The sequence below is a fragment of the Chenopodium album genome, chromosome 17 (assembly GCF_948465745.1).
Source record: "Chenopodium album chromosome 17, dcCheAlbu1.1, whole genome shotgun sequence".
In the NCBI taxonomy this organism is placed as follows: Eukaryota; Viridiplantae; Streptophyta; class Magnoliopsida; order Caryophyllales; family Amaranthaceae; genus Chenopodium; species Chenopodium album.
Genome location: NC_137850.1, coordinates 32,933,380 through 32,950,289, shown reverse-complemented (window position 1 = coordinate 32,950,289; position 16,910 = coordinate 32,933,380). Strand labels below are relative to the sequence as shown.

The 16,910-nt window shown below is 34.3% G+C and overlaps 1 protein-coding gene across 1 annotated transcript; it reads left to right on the top strand.

Annotated features, from left to right (window-relative positions):
* Positions 1-2,743: 2,743 nt before the first annotated feature.
* LOC145587792 (trihelix transcription factor ENAP2-like) lies at positions 2,744-10,062 on the top strand. The gene is made up of 2 exons (XM_081644466.1): positions 2,744-3,768; positions 9,596-10,062. Exons 1-2 carry the CDS (start codon positions 2,877-2,879, stop codon positions 9,607-9,609), a joined length of 906 nt encoding a protein of 301 aa, XP_081500592.1. The 5' UTR covers positions 2,744-2,876; the 3' UTR covers positions 9,610-10,062.
* The last annotated feature ends 6,848 nt before the right edge of the window (positions 10,063-16,910 follow it).

The window sequence follows — 16,910 nt, the reverse complement described above, 5'->3', positions numbered from 1 at the left end:
TGTTGGTTTTTGGTGGCGATGTTGGGAAGGAGGTTGACGACAGGTAGACGGATTGGGATGTAGGATGGAAGAGAGGTTGAGTCAGGTGGTGGTGGTGGTGGTGGTGGTAGGTGCTCTACATTTGAAGCATTGTAGGGTTGGGAGATGTGTTGGGGTTTGTGGTGGGTTGGAAGAGTTGGGTGAGTATCCCATTGAAGATTTCAGAGAGAGAAGGGTTTATATGAATGAAAGAAAGGAGGGAATAAGAGGGTAAATAGAAGAAGAGAAAATCCAAGTTGATCTCTGTAATACCCCGTATTTTTAATGTATTTTATTAAATTATAAAAAAAATTTGGGGTCAAACTATTTAATAATTAATATAAGTAAAACAAGTTTTAATATTGGATCAATAAATATTTAATCCAAACGTAACCCATTTTCACAATAAGGTCAATCATCCTATTTACTTATTATTTAGGTCAATTATTTTACCATCATATCATTTCTTATGAGGCCTAAATAATTCTAACTTACCCTACTCTATAAATACCCCTTCAATCCCCAAATTTTGCCACCCAAAAGGTCAAAGGTCAAGGTAAGCTATTTTTCCTATTCTCTTTTTCCTTTCTTTTTCTTTTTCTCCTTGTTTATTTTTCGTGGGTTTTGGGTGAGCATAAACCCACCCATTAGCTGCCACCAAGTGCCACATCACGACCGACCACGTCGTGCTTCCGGCCACGATCGGCAGCCCTCCACCGTCGCACAACCGCTGACCAACCGGCCCCCTTGTTTGGGTCTTCCACCCTTCTCTTTCCTCTCTTTATTTAAATTATTTTGATAATTTTATTTATGTATTTTTGGTTTTAGTTATTTAAAGTATGTTTGATTAGTTCAAATAATTAATTCGTAAAAAAAATCATTTTAATAAATAAATAAATTATATAGTTTATATATATAATAATATAAAAATACGGAGATATTACACTATTCATGTTGGGTCATGGGTCGTGCCTGGACCTAGTAATTTGGAGTGTAGGCACGACACGACCTAGCCCATAGAAGAACGAAAAAGGCCCATAGGCTAGACCGCTAGACACCCATCACCATTATACTAGTACAACCAAAATATCTTAATACAAATATTAAAATCATTAAATTAACTATTAATTAAGCAAAATGAAGAATAAACAAAGTAAGTTTTATGATCAACTATCATTCATTGCATATATATCATATCATAACATACAAAGTGCAATGCTTTAGCCTGTGTCAAAAAAAAAAAAAAAAAAAAAAACATACAAAGTGCAAGAAAAATTGGATTTATTGAGGAACGTCCGTGAGCCATGGCCAAGCACGTGGCTAATGCGGCACGATCGCAAAGGCCCATGGACTTGGACCATGCCTGGACCACGTTTTTGCAATTTCATGCCCGATCTAGCATGGCCCACTAATATTGGGTCAGGCTTGGCCTGGGCCCAAAAAGGTCTTTGGTTGGCCCAACACGGCCCAATGCCATGTTTAGTTGCTAATTAGTTTTGGGGAAAAGTTAGCTATTAAAGTGATGATTGATAGTATGAGGGATTGGCAAAAGTAGTGGTTACAATACTAAAATACATTAAAATCCATACATATTAATTCAAACCAAAAATTTTACAAACTATCTCCTATTATCTTTAACATTTGATACCTAAACACTACATCTACCCGAATCATTACCTTGTCAGTCACTATTATTTTTTTTAGTGGTATTTTGTTCAAAACGCTAACCGCTATCACAAAACATGGCCTATGCTCATGTTTGGCAAAAGTAGTGGTAGCGGGTAGCTTTTAGCGGCCAAATAGCGGGGCTGTTAAGGTAGCGAGTAGCTGTCAATCAGTAGTGGGTATAGGTTAGCTGTCAAAGTAATGGTTGATAGTATGAATATTTGGTAAAAGTAGCGGTTGTAATACTAAAATATATAAAAATTCACATACATATTGTTTAAAAAATAATAAAAATTTGCCAAACACTACCCGCTGCTATTTTTAACGTTTGAAAAAAGCTACCTAAAAGCTATCTTTATCGCTAACCGCTACTGAAATCGCTACCTTACCAAACATTCTCAAATTTTTTCTAGTAGTGCTTTGACTGGTAAAAATGCTAACCGCTATCTCAAATGCAACCACCAAACAGGGCCTATATAGTTATATTTTGAAGTTTTTAAGTGAGGAGGACAATCATCAATAACATAATACTAAAACAGACACCAAGAATGACACGTGTCACTTCTTGGTGTTATTTATTTCCCTCCAAAACTTTTTTTTTTTGAGAAAAAAAATATTCACTTCTTTATATCACTATGATTCACTTCCTTAAAAAAATATTAACTAAATCATATAATCGTAATTCACTTTTTTAAAAAAAAATTCACATATTTTCTATATCTATTTCACTGTATAAGATATCATTCTATAAGATATTATATCAAGAAAAAATAATTTGAATGTAATGCAATTTTTCACTCCCAAATTCAATAATTTTTTTTGCTTTTACTTAGAGATAATTAACCATACATCATTACTATAAAGAAAATCATAAATTAAAATTTAAAATTAAAATATATACCTAAGATGTATGGGTACAACCTACCTTATTGTATATTTTATATAGTGAAAAAAATTTGCAAGAAAAATTATGTTATTATAAATCTTTATAAATTTGGTAAAATTGTGCATTACACGGAATTTAAGCTAGTGCCTTACTAAACCCAGCCCAATTACCATATCACCCCCACCTTTTATCCCCGCCGATCACAAACCATAATTCCTTCCTAAAAAACAATTTCTCACAAAACAAAATTTCCTCATTATTACTTTCTCTCCTACACCCCCCTTAATCATCTCGCCGGCAACCTTTCATGGCCGCTAACGCCGACGACACCTCACCGTTGCCGGCGCTCCGACCTCGACCTCAACCATTGCCGGCAACTCTCACCCGCGCTTCCCCCGTTCTCCGGGAAGATTGCTGGTCGGAAGATGCGACACACGCTCTCATCGAAGCTTGGGGCTCCCACCACCTCGCTCTCAATCGCGGTAACCTCCGTCAACACCATTGGCTCGAAGTCGCCGCCGCCGTCAACTCCGCCGGTGACCGTCGCCGGCGCACCGACATCCAGTGCAAAAATCGCATCGACACGTTGAAGAAGAAGTACAAGATCGAAAAATCTAAGACTGTTGATTCTTCCGGCGGTTACGTTAGTCCATGGCCGTTTTTCTCCCGCCTCGATTTCCTCATCTCCGGCGACGGCGAAAAACCTCTCTCCTCTGGTCGGAAAATATCGCCGGATACTCCGTCGACGACGACGGCGCTGACGAAGTTTCCGGTGGCTCCGAGGTCGGCGTTGATACGAAAGCGGCCGGTGCCTGTTGATGATTCGTTTTTCCGGCGGCAGTTTGCGGCTGTTATTGCAGCAGCAGCCGAGGTGGAGGCGCATGAGTCGTCGGAGGAAAGAGAAAGAGAGTCGTCGGAGCGAACCGGCACATCGAGCGATAGCGGTGGGAGAGAGAGAAGAGATAGTAGAGTAGAGGATGAAGGTTTCAACAATGGATGTAGGCAGTTGGCGGAGGCGATAATGAGGTTCGGAGAAGTGTATGAGAGAGTAGAAACAGTAAAGCAAGAGCAATTGATTGATTTAGAGAAGCATAGGATGCAATTTACTAAGGATTTGGAGTATCAGAGGATGAAATTGTTGATGGATACTCAGCTTCAGCTTGCTAGGATTAAACGGTCCAAACATTCTGATGATGCTGGTATAATTTACTTTACTGTATTTTCGAGTTCTTTATTATAGTAATCATGGCTTTAATTATAATTAGATTAGGTTAGACTTGGATTGTGCATGTTTCCAGCTTTCTAATGATTGCAATTATGATATGGTTTTGTTTGCGTGTGTTAATTAGCAAGTTTGTAATTTTAAGTGGTTGGAATTTGTTTAATTTGTGAAGTTTGAAGCTAATGTTAAGCATATTATTTGTGGGGAATTTAGCAATTATGGCAATGATCATGATGAATATCTCTAATTTACTGCTGGAATTAAAATGAGAATCGATTGTATTTGAATGATTCGAATATGGCATAGCCAAAGCAAAAGTGCACTTTGGTGTCTCTTTTCTTTTGGAAATGTAGAGAAGGGGAGGGTGGGATGATTGTGCTTTTGTCGAAGATGAGAATGTGTTGATCATGTTTCTGTTTTTTTTTTTTAACAAGAAAAAGAAATACTACCTCCGTTTCACATTTTTTGCAACTTTGAAGAGTGCACGGACTCTTAGGCAAAATTTGTTTGTGAGTGTAAGATAGAGAGAGAAAATTAAGAATGCATGTGATGAGGAGAGAGAAAGAGAGAAATGACAACCTAAAAAGGAAAGAAAAGATTAGTTGCAAATAATGTGTAGCATCCATTTTTGGCAAAAGTTGCAAAAAATATGAAACGGAGGTAGTATATTACATAAACACTAGATGAATAAAATCATCTAGGTAATACCAAGTTTGTTGCCAAAATGAGGTTCCATGATTGCGCTGAAGCTGAAAATTGGCAATCATGAACCCAGCCCAAAGCAAATAGGCATAAAAGAAGAAAACAGAAAAAGCAATAGTTAAACTAAAGCATAAACTGGCATAGTAAGAGAAAGAGGGGGAGCCTCGAAGAGACTCATGAGCAGCCCCTGAACACTGGTAACTGTCAGTTGCCATCAGTCATGGCAACGGTGTTAGCAAGCTCCTTCATGTAGGAGTGAGTGAGATCAGGTGGAGCGTGGAAGTGGTCACAAGCTCGTCATCCTGCATTCTCCCAATATTGGCCAAGCCAGGGGCTAGCTTGTTTGCGGTCCTCTTGACATGGAGGATGGTAACACTCCATTCCCTTTGAAGCAATTGAGAAACATCGTTGGTGATATTAGCCAAGTGATGGTCCATGTAGTAGCCTGGATTTTGCAGCATATAGGTGAGGGCTTGAGCGTCAGTTTCTAGTTCTAAAAACCAAATCCCCCTTTCCCAAGCTGTAGTGAGGCCTTCTCTTATGGCTAGCAATTCAGAAGAAGCTGGCCCAAGAGTCTTGATTTTCATTGAGTAACCAATCTGCCATTTGTTGCAGCGGATAACACCACCAGCTCCTGCTTCCCCTAAGCTTATTCAAGACCCATCTGTGTTGAGTTTGTAGTAGCCTCGTTGCGGGGGAGACCAAACTCTAGGAGAGACACTTGAACTTGATGAAGCAACATCAATATGAACCTGTGACAGCTTCATAGTGATAGCATAATCCGAGTAAAACTTATTAATGCAAGTCGAAATGGAATCCATAGATTGATCAAAAACAATTTTATTCCTGATGGACCATAGATGCCAAAGAGCAACACAAAATAAAACTTTCCAGCCTATATCATGATTGAAGTTTAGGGAAATCCAATTTTCAAAATTATCATTGTAAAATCCAGTAAAATTAAAATCAGTAGGAGGGAAGTGAGAGAAAATGAGGGCCCAAAAGGCAATACTATTTGGACAATCACGAAATAGGTGGATATTATCTTCATTATTCCAAGTGCATCTAGTACATTTAGGGTCAAAATTCGGAATTTTAGTGGCTAGGACAACCTCAACAGGTAGAATGCCTTTAATAATATTCCAAAATAGCATTTTATACTTAAAAGGGGCATGGTTTTTCCACATTCGTTTCCAAGGGAAGTTAGACAGGAAATGGCTAGGGGAAGTGATGGGAGTAATAGAAGAGTAGTAAGCCGATTTAATAGTAAAAGCTCCATTGACATGAAGGTACCAAGTGAGAGTATCCTTTGGGGAGTGGAAAATAGGAAGAGGAGTAGCTTCAATATTAAGAAGAATGCTAGAGGGAATAAGGTGAGAGATGTTGTTGGTGAACCATTTCTTGTCTCTTATGATATTAAAGACTCTCCAATGGCCTTTATTATATGGGATGGAGATGTTTTCATGGAGATAGAGAGGTTTATCTCCTAACCATTTGTGATACCAAAGAGAGGTATCCTCTCCATCACCAATACGAATGGTAAGGCCTTTTTTTAAGATTTCTCTACCCTGAAGAATGTCTTTCCAGATTTGAGAATCAGAAGGTTTACCATTATAATCAAGGAAGTTAGTACTTAAGATATCTTTTGGTTAGAATTTGAGCCCAAAGTTTGTGAGGTTGGGTAAGAAGCTTCCAACCTAGTTTGGCCATGAAGCAAAGATTCCAAACTCTAAGGTTCCTAATGCCCAACCCCCCACAGTTAATGGGATTGCAAACAATGCCCCAAGAGGTCCTAGGGATGTATCTAGCCTTGTTGACCCTATTCCAAAGGAACTTCTTAATGTTTTTTTTGGAGATCACCAACAAGGGAAATAGGAAGGATGTTCGTTTGCATAGCGTACATTGGGTAAGAGTTAAGCCAGATTTAATAAGAGTTGTGCGGCCAGCCATATTTAGCAATTTGCTTTGCCAACCCCTTATTCTAGAGTTGGTTTTGCCAAGGAGCTCATAGCAGTCTTTAATTTTCAGTTTATTAGGGCTTATGTTAATCCCCAAATATTTCCCAAAGGAAGAAGAGTTCTTGATATTGCAGAATCAAAAATCGACTTCCTTTTGTTGAAGTCCATTTTCCTAGGAAAAATGATAGTAGATTTATTAATGTTTATAGCAAGGCCAGATATGTTTTTGAATTCATCAAGGACCTCCATCATGGTTTCAATATTAGCCAAGTTAGCTTTTCCGAAAAGGAAAACGTCATCGGCATAAAAAAGATGGGATAAGTTGATGTCTTTTGCAATTTTCATAGGTTTCCAATCGTTATTGTGGACTTTACTTCGAATCATACAAGAAAGGCAATCAAGGCAAAGAACAAAGATATAGGGGGAAAGGGGACATCCTTGCCTAATACCCTAGTTGGATTAAAAGCATTAGTGGTTTGGCCATTCCAAAGGACAGAAATTGACGAGGTACAAACACAGATTAGAATAAGAGTAATGAGATGTTCAGGCAGATTAATGGCCCTAAGGGTATCCTCGATAAAACTCCACTCGATGCTATCAAAAGCCTTTGTGAGGTCAATCTTAAGGGCCATAATGTTAGCTTTTTTGGACGACTTATGGAAGAAGTGAGCTACCTCCTTTATGATGATGATATTTTCATCAATAGAGCGGTTGGGGATGAAGCTAGATTGGAAGGGGCTAATGAGAGAGTCCATAAGCGGTTTCAATCTAGAGGCTATACATTTTGGCTGATGTTGCAAAAATATGTTAAAACTTTTCTTAGATGGTTGATCTTTTAATGATTACTCATGAATATGGCTACATGAGCCATTGTTAGAAGAATTAAGTTTGAAATATCTGCTATAAATCTCTGTTTTATTAAGATGTTTTACCATGGGGACAGAAGGGTATCCAGGAATTTCAATTTGGTGTAGCAATCAAATTTAGGCTTATGTTTGAACCACAATCCATAACACAATCTAGACACGAATACAACTAATGCAATTGCATATTATGATCAGTCCTTTTTATTCTTCCTTTTCATTAGTCAGAGTCAATTATCTTCAAACAATATTATTCCAACTTTAGACAAAGACTTCATTAAATATTCTCAACCAAAATAGCTTCAACATTCACATGACAACCAGTAGCTATAACCTTTGCTCCTATATTACATTATTCCTTTGGCATATAACATGAATCTACAAGGCCTACGACATACATATAAGTTGAAAATTTCCCCAATTGTAGTTCATAAATTTGAAGTCTAGTCTTGTTTACAAATAATGGATATTAATTTCAACTTGTTAGAGGGGGATTAAATTTGAAGCTGGTCTTATTCACAAAAATTGAATATTAATTTCTACTTGTTAGAGAAAAGAGCTGAGTATTAGCTGGTCAGAAAGAGTTGATATGTGCATCTGTTAGCCTGCCAAGCATCCAATCTTCTGACTGCTCACCAACATGTTCAACTGCTTGCTTAGAGTTGTCATTACCTACTCCTGGTTTGGCTGTTCGCAACCTGAGAGAAGATGATGTGATTGTTTTTAAGAGAGGAGAAACTGAGGATTGCATAACTTAGAACTAAGGAAGGTGAAAAGGTAAATTTGGATTCTAAATTTGAGGAGCAAGGAAGGTTAAAGTCTTTGCGAATCCTGAGTTGGTTTTTGAATATTGCAATTGGCGTGGCAGAGAGTGATAGTCTGAAATCGAATGCTTGAGAGAGACAAACAAGATTAATTTATTTATTTTTATTTGAAAAAATTTCCTTTTTCTTCGTGGTAGCTATTAGCTTCTGCATGGTATCTATGTTCTGGTAGATAGTTTTGTTACAGTTGTAGTGCGAATGTCCTTTCTGTTCGCTCCAGTGCTCTTATTTCAGTAGGGAAGTGGTCAAAAGAACCATTTTTTGTCACATAAATCCATATAGAATGTCTTGTTTTCTCAATATTATATAATATTATTTGTACTGATTGGTTCATATATGGATGTTTTGGACTGCAAACCTTTGGTTTTTCCTTTTAACTGATCCATAGACGTCTTGCTATTAATAGCAGAATGCATTATCTTTCTGAGGGAATTAAGGAACAATGATGTTGATGCATCTGAAGTGCATAGGCCATAAAGAATTTTAAAGTACCTTGGAATTTGATTGAACTAGAGAAACTACTCGGTGTCATTATTATTATTTTTTTATTTTTTTTGAAAAAGTTAAAAAGGAAATATTATTAACAACTCAAAACAAATACAATCAAAACTCTGCCAACTGAAGCAGACTGTACAACATCATCAGACAAACCAGGGTAAACAAAACCCCAGCACCAAAACTAATTACAAAACGAATGTTTGAACCAATTCATGTTATTCCTGCTGGTCATAACAGGCATAACAAAACTGATTTTCTGGAAGATATCAAGATTATCAACCATCAAATCTCTTTGCAGCTCAGGCCTTCTAACAGTTCTTAGGCATTTCTCCCACACCACTTTGTTTCTGTGCTGCCAAGTACAGTAGCAAAGCAACTCTGGGTTACTTTCCTTCTAAATCTTCCTTAATCTGCACGAGCTTAGTATTACAGTCTTCAATATGCTCATGGTTCATCTGGAGATTAATAGCATTATGCAACTAAAACAGCATCTTCTGCTGTACTGACAGCTAAAGAAACTTGGCGTTATAATTGCTGGTTCGATATGTAACTTGTCTTATTGGTCTTCCTTATTTGCAATGAGATAACTATAAAATGTTAGAATAGCTCTTTGTATCATAAGGTTGTTTTGCTGCATGGCACGGAGAGAAGAAAGATCCTTTTGCTTCATTTAATCTAGACAATTTGACTGAAATTCAACTACATACATGAAAATCTCAGATTTGATTATTTCTGCTGTTGAATTGTCAGAGGATTGTTGAGAAAGACCAGGTTAAGTTTTCAAATGTGCCTTGCCCTGAAACATTTTTGGGAATTTTTTATTTATAAGTTTTGTAAGCCATGCTTAATTTTGCCCCTGCTTTGCGTTGCGATTGGAAGATGCTTTTCTTATTTTATTTGGCAGTTTGGCAGAGAAAACTTGATCCAGATTCTAATGCGGGTTTCTTTTCTTGTGGCAGACAGTTACTTGTAGCTTGTGCACTGAGAAGAAAGAGAAACGATGCAAAAGTTTGTTAATACTTCATGTGTTAGGATATATTGCGAATCTTTTCAAAACTGGCAAATCCACCTTTCTGGTTCATACTGCTGGTGCTTTACAACAAAACTCAGATAAGTTTAAAGATACAAATCTAGTCTTCTGAAGACGTATAGCTGCGTCAAAAGTCCCTTTTTATTTGCTATAGTTTCTTTTTGCTTAATAGGAACAACTTGATCTCAGAAATCCATACATAGTTAGTTCTTAGTATGTTTAAGATGTGCGTTGTTTGTCATGTTAGTCTGAAATTTAGTATGAGTAGCATATCTCCTTGTTTCACTTTGGTGATGTCCGTCATAGGCTTGTTTAGATCACAAGACTACAAGTTTGTACAGTTAGTTTTGTTTTTGTTATCATATACTGAAAGCAATAGAGTTTTATCTTCAACTAGTTTGGCTTGAATTTCTTATTAAATTTATAGTTATGCATTACATTTTTTTTAACAAATAGTTATGCATTACATTATTCTTAAATTTTGCTAAAATGCTACTTGTGAAACAATTTAAGACATTTTTTTTTTGAAACAATTTAAGACATTTATAAATTGTAAATAAAAGTTAAAATTTACAGCCTTTTCAATCAAATAGAAATATGAAGTCAATATTTTACCTACGCCGTAAGAAAATATAGAAAGAGGTATGAATATCCCATGCAAGAAATTTTCACGTCACAATAATGAACATAATCTAGCGCAGCCTCATAAATCTCTATTTCTTATGTCATGCAATGATGCAACTCTCATATAGGTGCATATGTGCTCATAGTATCATACTCTATGATCTTGAGAGAAAATTAGTCCAACTTTATATATCTTTCCTTGCAAAAATATTACGCTCATACTACATATTTTGTGTTTAAAAAATTCTTGAGAATTATTACTCCGTATTTTATTCTAAGCTAAGCTAAGCAAGCTTATTTTTCTTTTTTCTTGTAATAAACATGCTACAGTACTCCTCAACAATAAGAACATTAATAAATTGGAATTTAGTAGTTGAAATGCCTGAAATAGTGAAATATTAGCTGTTAAAAAAGCCTTAATTAACAAGTTATGGTGGAATGCAGAATAACCTTGGTCGAGTAAATCAAGAAGAACAATATGAGTCACAAGTGATTGCTTCTTAAAAGTTACCGAGTAAAATGTAGCAAATTATCGTTTCAAGCTACTGCAAGTATAAAATGAAATTACTTTATACTTTTATATAATACGAGTACATATTAATATGGGTTCACTTATGACATAGTCCATAATCATAACCCCTTCGCTTTTTTAATTGCATTATTTCTTCGTTTAAAGTTCATAGCATGTTTTCTCCTGGTATTGACATATTGTCCATGTACTTTAGGATTTTTGCAAATTAAACCATGATGATACTTACATAATGTTCATTCACCAAAAGACCATAAGGTAGTATAATCAGGTAATATTTCCGTATGCATTGGTAAACATTCAGTGCGAAGTGAACATCATAAACATGTGACCATAGTCATGAAAAAGCTCAATGATTCAAATTCAACTAGAAAAAGTAAGTGCAGGGCTTCCAAATATGGAAACAGACTAATCCTAGTGAGCAATCGCCGTCAATAATAAAAGGCCGACAAATGACAATAACACTTCCAACTGTTCCAAGGTGTCCTGAAAGTGGTTTCAGATGACTCAAGAGCAAAGCAAATAGGCACTACTCTAGTACTCTGTAGTTTGTATCATGTATGTGGGAAACAATCAAAGTGGCAGACTAGCCGTCATTGGTCATTATTTACCAGGTTACGTAATTTAATGCCTTACAAGCCCACCTCCAATGATTCAACGAAACTACACAAGAATAAAGCAAATGCATATGCACTAAGGGAGAAATCCCCACTCGAAAACTACCCTAGTACCTGTTTCCAAACCACTATCGCCATAAGGAGCACAGCATCCCCATGTTTTCCAAACAGCAAGTACATGACAACATGCACTCAAGAATCTTAGTTTACTTTCTCAAAAAAAAAAAAAAAAAAGAATCTTAGTTTACTTACTGCACTTACCAGAACATGAAGGCCAGTTTGACTACTAGTACCAACAGCTCAACCAAGGTATCATGTAGTTTTCACCTGTGTTCTGTGCAAACTATTAACAGCACCAGGTATAAGCTATAAACCACAAGAAGCCATACGATCTCCGGAACACATGATACAATCAGAAAAATAAATAACAAAGCACACCATCACAACGTAGCCAAGGTTAAACAAGAGAACTAGACAGTTTCGACATCACCCCCTGATCAACTCCCTTGTTCGCAATCAGACGAGAATAACAAATTCTTCAAAGGATAAGGAAGAGGATAACATATGTCCAGCAAATTAGCAACGGTAGCATACTCCTTTTGAATTCCTTCTTCCCCCTGACATACTATACTAATTGTACAAAGATTAACAATGTAGACATATTATCAGCCAAAATATTAGTACGTTATTGTTAGAAAATTTTAACAATAGAAAACCTAGAAGGAAACACGGAAGCTGATGATAAAGGTTATGTAATATCAGGACATTCATCAAAGATTATAATCACATGCATCTGAAGGAGAAATAAAGAAATGCCATCTAACATTAGTAACTCGGTAGAATAGCCCCCCAACAAAATAACAGTTGAATAAACTCTATACAATAGAAAACAGTTACAAGGTAACATAAAATACCAGGCAAGTAGGCAAACAACTCAACAGGCACAGATTAAATTAGCAAATAACAATTTTTAATGTTTCACCACACTCAAAAAGGCACAAGGTGAAATATCTAGGTTACCACAAAGTCAAACATGTGAAATAAGGATCAGGAACAAAGATCACAGAGAGTTAAGTAGTAATATAGCTTATCGATGGACTATACTATGCAAAACATGCAAAAATCATATAGGTTCATGGCCTAAAAAAACTATCAACTGTAATTGGAACATGTCAATGTGTGTGCTCGTGTACATGTTTACAGCATACCCATTGACTCACTCAAATGATTTCCACTTGATATTTTGATAGCGTAACTAGATCGTCAATGGGGGGAAATTATAGAAATAGGTAGGTGATGGGCATAAGAAAATGACAAGGCAGAAAAACCAATCAAAAGATCAATACTACGGAGTAGTATTTCATCATTTATACCTACAAAATCTACATACTAGACAAAAGAACCCGACATAAAACATCTAGAATTTGAAGCCAAAGGCTCACTTTAACAACAAAAGAAAGCAAAGAACACGCATAAAAATATCAACCATTGTATGTACAATTGGATTCGGTTCAGCTGGATACTATGTAAGGAAGGTGATTGGAGGATTACAAACAAGGCTAGTTTATCTAGAACACCTTAACAATGAAATTAAGGCTATAAGAAAAACAGGTCACCTAAGTGACATTACTAGAAACCATAAGCAGAGAAAAGCCTTACTTTTGTCGCATTCAGTTCAGTTCCAATCAGTTCAGTTCAGTTCAATTCAGTAAATATGAACAGGCCCTAATATTAGTCTTCTAACCAATTAACACAACTTTGGAAGCCCAATGCCCCATAACTATAACAAATTTTTCCCTAGACTTTAGTTTATGCAATTCTCCCTACACCCCCTTCTAAACTAAAAGGTTTTTCTTTCGTTATGTTTCGCAAGTTTTATTTTTTATTTTTATTTTTTTTTCTTTCCTTATTTACTACTTCTAATTTGCAGAGTTGTGTAAATATTTTAACATAGCTAATTTGCTTCATTTTCTCTCTCCTCTTTTTTAGTGAATTTATACTCTCTCCTCTTTTTTTTTTTTTTTTTTTTTTTTTTTTTACTGTTTTTCAATATTCTCTCTTCTTCCATGGAGATTTCTAGCTTAATTTTTTTTAATCATGATTGTGAGTAATTCGTATTTTTAATGACAATCTAATCAATCGATTTTGTTTTTTGATTTTGAATTTGATAATACTCTGTTTTTCTATTGTAATTGTTCGATTATCATTATTTGATTTTATAGTTTCCACTGTAATGATTTTAAATTGATGATCCTAACTTATATTCAATTAAGTCAACAAGCTAAGCAAACTACAAGTCTAATCGAAGCAATATCAAGCAAATAGCACAGGGATAGTATAGAGAATTTGAGCCAAAATTCCCTAGTTTTGGTTGGGATGAAGATATGCATAAAGGTTGTCACGATGATGATTTTTAATTGCTAATGTTTTATTGTGGCGGCGGCGACGACGACAATTATTGTGGCTGAAGTTGAAGTTGCGTTAAACAAAACATCTGCATATTAAAGGATTGATGAGGGGATAGAAGTAGATGAGTAAAGCTCCAACCACCATATATTTATGTTCAGCTAGTATGTGACCTTGAAAATGAACATATGTTGTAGCCTTGTAAATGTACAAATAATGTAGGTCTCTTAAAATGAGCATGTTCATTATAAATCTATAAGTACTTCTTATACGATGTAAGTATATTTATTACAATTCATACAAACTATTCATAAAAAAAGAAATTAAATGAATGATAGTAAATTATCTAGAGTATATTATCGTGTTTTCGGATTTATAATGAGAGATGTGGCAACGTTACTTCAAAGAAACTAGCTAGGCGGTCATTGTGCTTCATATTAAGACACTACTCTTTATAATAGCGTGTTTTTTGTGCGGCTGGTCATATCTTGTGACCACTTATATATATATAAAAGGATAAAAAGAGATGAATATTATAATTTATAAATGTTCATATGATTTTATAGAGATGAACATTTGACTATTTAAGAAAATGAGCACATTGATATATCTAAATGAACATTTATAAATGAATTGATCATGTATTAGAATGAAAATGAACATTTTTTAATATAAATATGTACATAGATAAAAGTGAGAATAAATTTTAAAATTGGCACAAAGTATTAATATATGATTATTTATATATATGAATAATCATGTATTAATATAACACATGATTATTCATCTTCAATATGTGAATAATCATGTATCATTGCAATGACGAGAATTGATTAGAATGAGATGATCATGTATTGGAATGAAAATGAACATTTATATATTAATTATAAATGAATAAAAGTGGGAGAATTTTGAAATAGTCGTGTAGTGACATCTTAGGATACCCTAACTCTTAAAGGTTAGTTTATATAGGTCTACTTCACCGACTTTCCATTTAGGTGTTTTAATATACAGAAGATTTTTCCTTATAGTATTTAACCTTTAGACTTATACGAATATTAAAAATGAAATTTACTCTTTAACGTGCATAATGTTTTGCTCCCATAAATGTTCAATTTATTATACAAAAATTTCTATGTACATAAACATAATATAGTTTTCTAGAACATCAATTACTTTGTCAAACAATATATAATATCTTCCTTGCTAGATTGAAGAATAAATCTTAGTATATGTATCTTTGTTTCTATTATTAACAATCCTCCTTTTTTTTTTTTTATCTATATATACTATTTCATCATTATTTATGTATCCAAATGAAAATGAACACCTATTAATACAATAATGAATATATATATTTTTTTTTAAGAATTGGGTTTTGAACACTTTTCCCTAAGATTTGCTACAACATTCTTGGGGGTTATGATTTATGATATATTTTAAATAATAAAAATTGTTAAGGTGGATTATTCATAAAGGTGCTTCCTTTTATGTTGTTGTTGATCATTTAATGATATGGTTATGAACATTTAATGACATAATAATGAATATATAGTAGTAAAAGAGATAGTAAAAGAAATGATTAAGTGTGAGGTTAATGAACATATTCATTCTAATATAATAATGCACTGAAAACCTTTACTTTTTTGTTAAAAATAATTTTACAATCATATCTTATATTGTCCATGAAGATTCAACATTGACCACTATTAATGCTCAATCACCAAATCAAGTAATTATGAACATTTATTTTTTTTGTTTATGAACATGTTGCTTTCCTAATGTGAACTTTTTATATATACTAGCTAGATGTCTATTTCTGAAGAATGTGATTTTTACTTATAGTATTCAAGGTTATTTCCTTCTTAACAAAATCAAAGTAAAATTGTATACAACAAAAATTCAAGTATTAGATATTAAAATATACAATACAATTCCACGCAAAATATCAAACACAATAAATTTCTCAATCCAAATTAAAAAACTTCAAGCTCTTCTTTGCTTGCATGCCTTCTTGGTTTCCTTCTTTTTGTCGTCTTCCTTCTTTTTGTCGTCTTCCTAGTGTGTGTGGTCTAACTCACAATATCCACAACTCGTTATTAACCTGATAGACAAGATATATAAATTATTGGATTTGAACAAGAATTAGTGTTGAAATGAACCAATTTTATATGAAAATGAACATGAGTGAGACAATTGACATGATCGAAATAATTTTATATGGATGGAGATGAACATCTATTAATACATAAATGAACATATCATAGTATGGACATGGTCATGAAAAGATAATAAGTTAACATCAAATTATCTCAAAAAGAACATTAACTTATCTCCAAATGAACATCAACTTATCTCAAAATAAGCATCGAATTTATACAATTAATATTAATTGAGGAATTATGAAAATATACTCATCATAATGTTCATATAGAAAAAGTGGTTTCTAATCATTTTAGTTAATCTGGAAATTATAATCATCACTAATGAACATAAGTTACCTAACGCTTTTTCAAAGTGAGCACATATGATTTATTGGAAGCATTATAGTTGCTTATTTGATCTAAAATTAATCATGAAAGAATAAAAATAAAAGATAAAAAACTAAATCAAATAACTGTATCTAAAAAAAAAAAAGCAAATTCAATCAAATAATTGTATCACAAAGTAGTAAACAGTGAAATATAAGATTGAGAAAAAAGACTTAAATTTAATTTGCTGCAATTGCGTCCCATTGTTAGATCTTCAACTGATCGGAAAAAAAAAGCTGATTGAAATTGAAGAGTTTATTTCCTAATATGAATTTAGCTTGGAAGGGAAGAAAAAGAAAGAAAATGGGAGTATTATTTTATGTGGCTTGGGGAGTTGGGTAGGTAGCAGTTTGTTGGGTGCGGGATGCGGGAAAGTGTGGATGAGGGGTTTAGGTAGATTTCTCTAGTCTTGGGTATAAGGATAAACTATTACATAACTATTACTAAGAAAATAATAAAAACATTATTAAAAACTCACTTGTAAAACCCCCACTTTAAGAGTAAGGTAAAACCAAAAGAGTACCTAAATAATGAAAT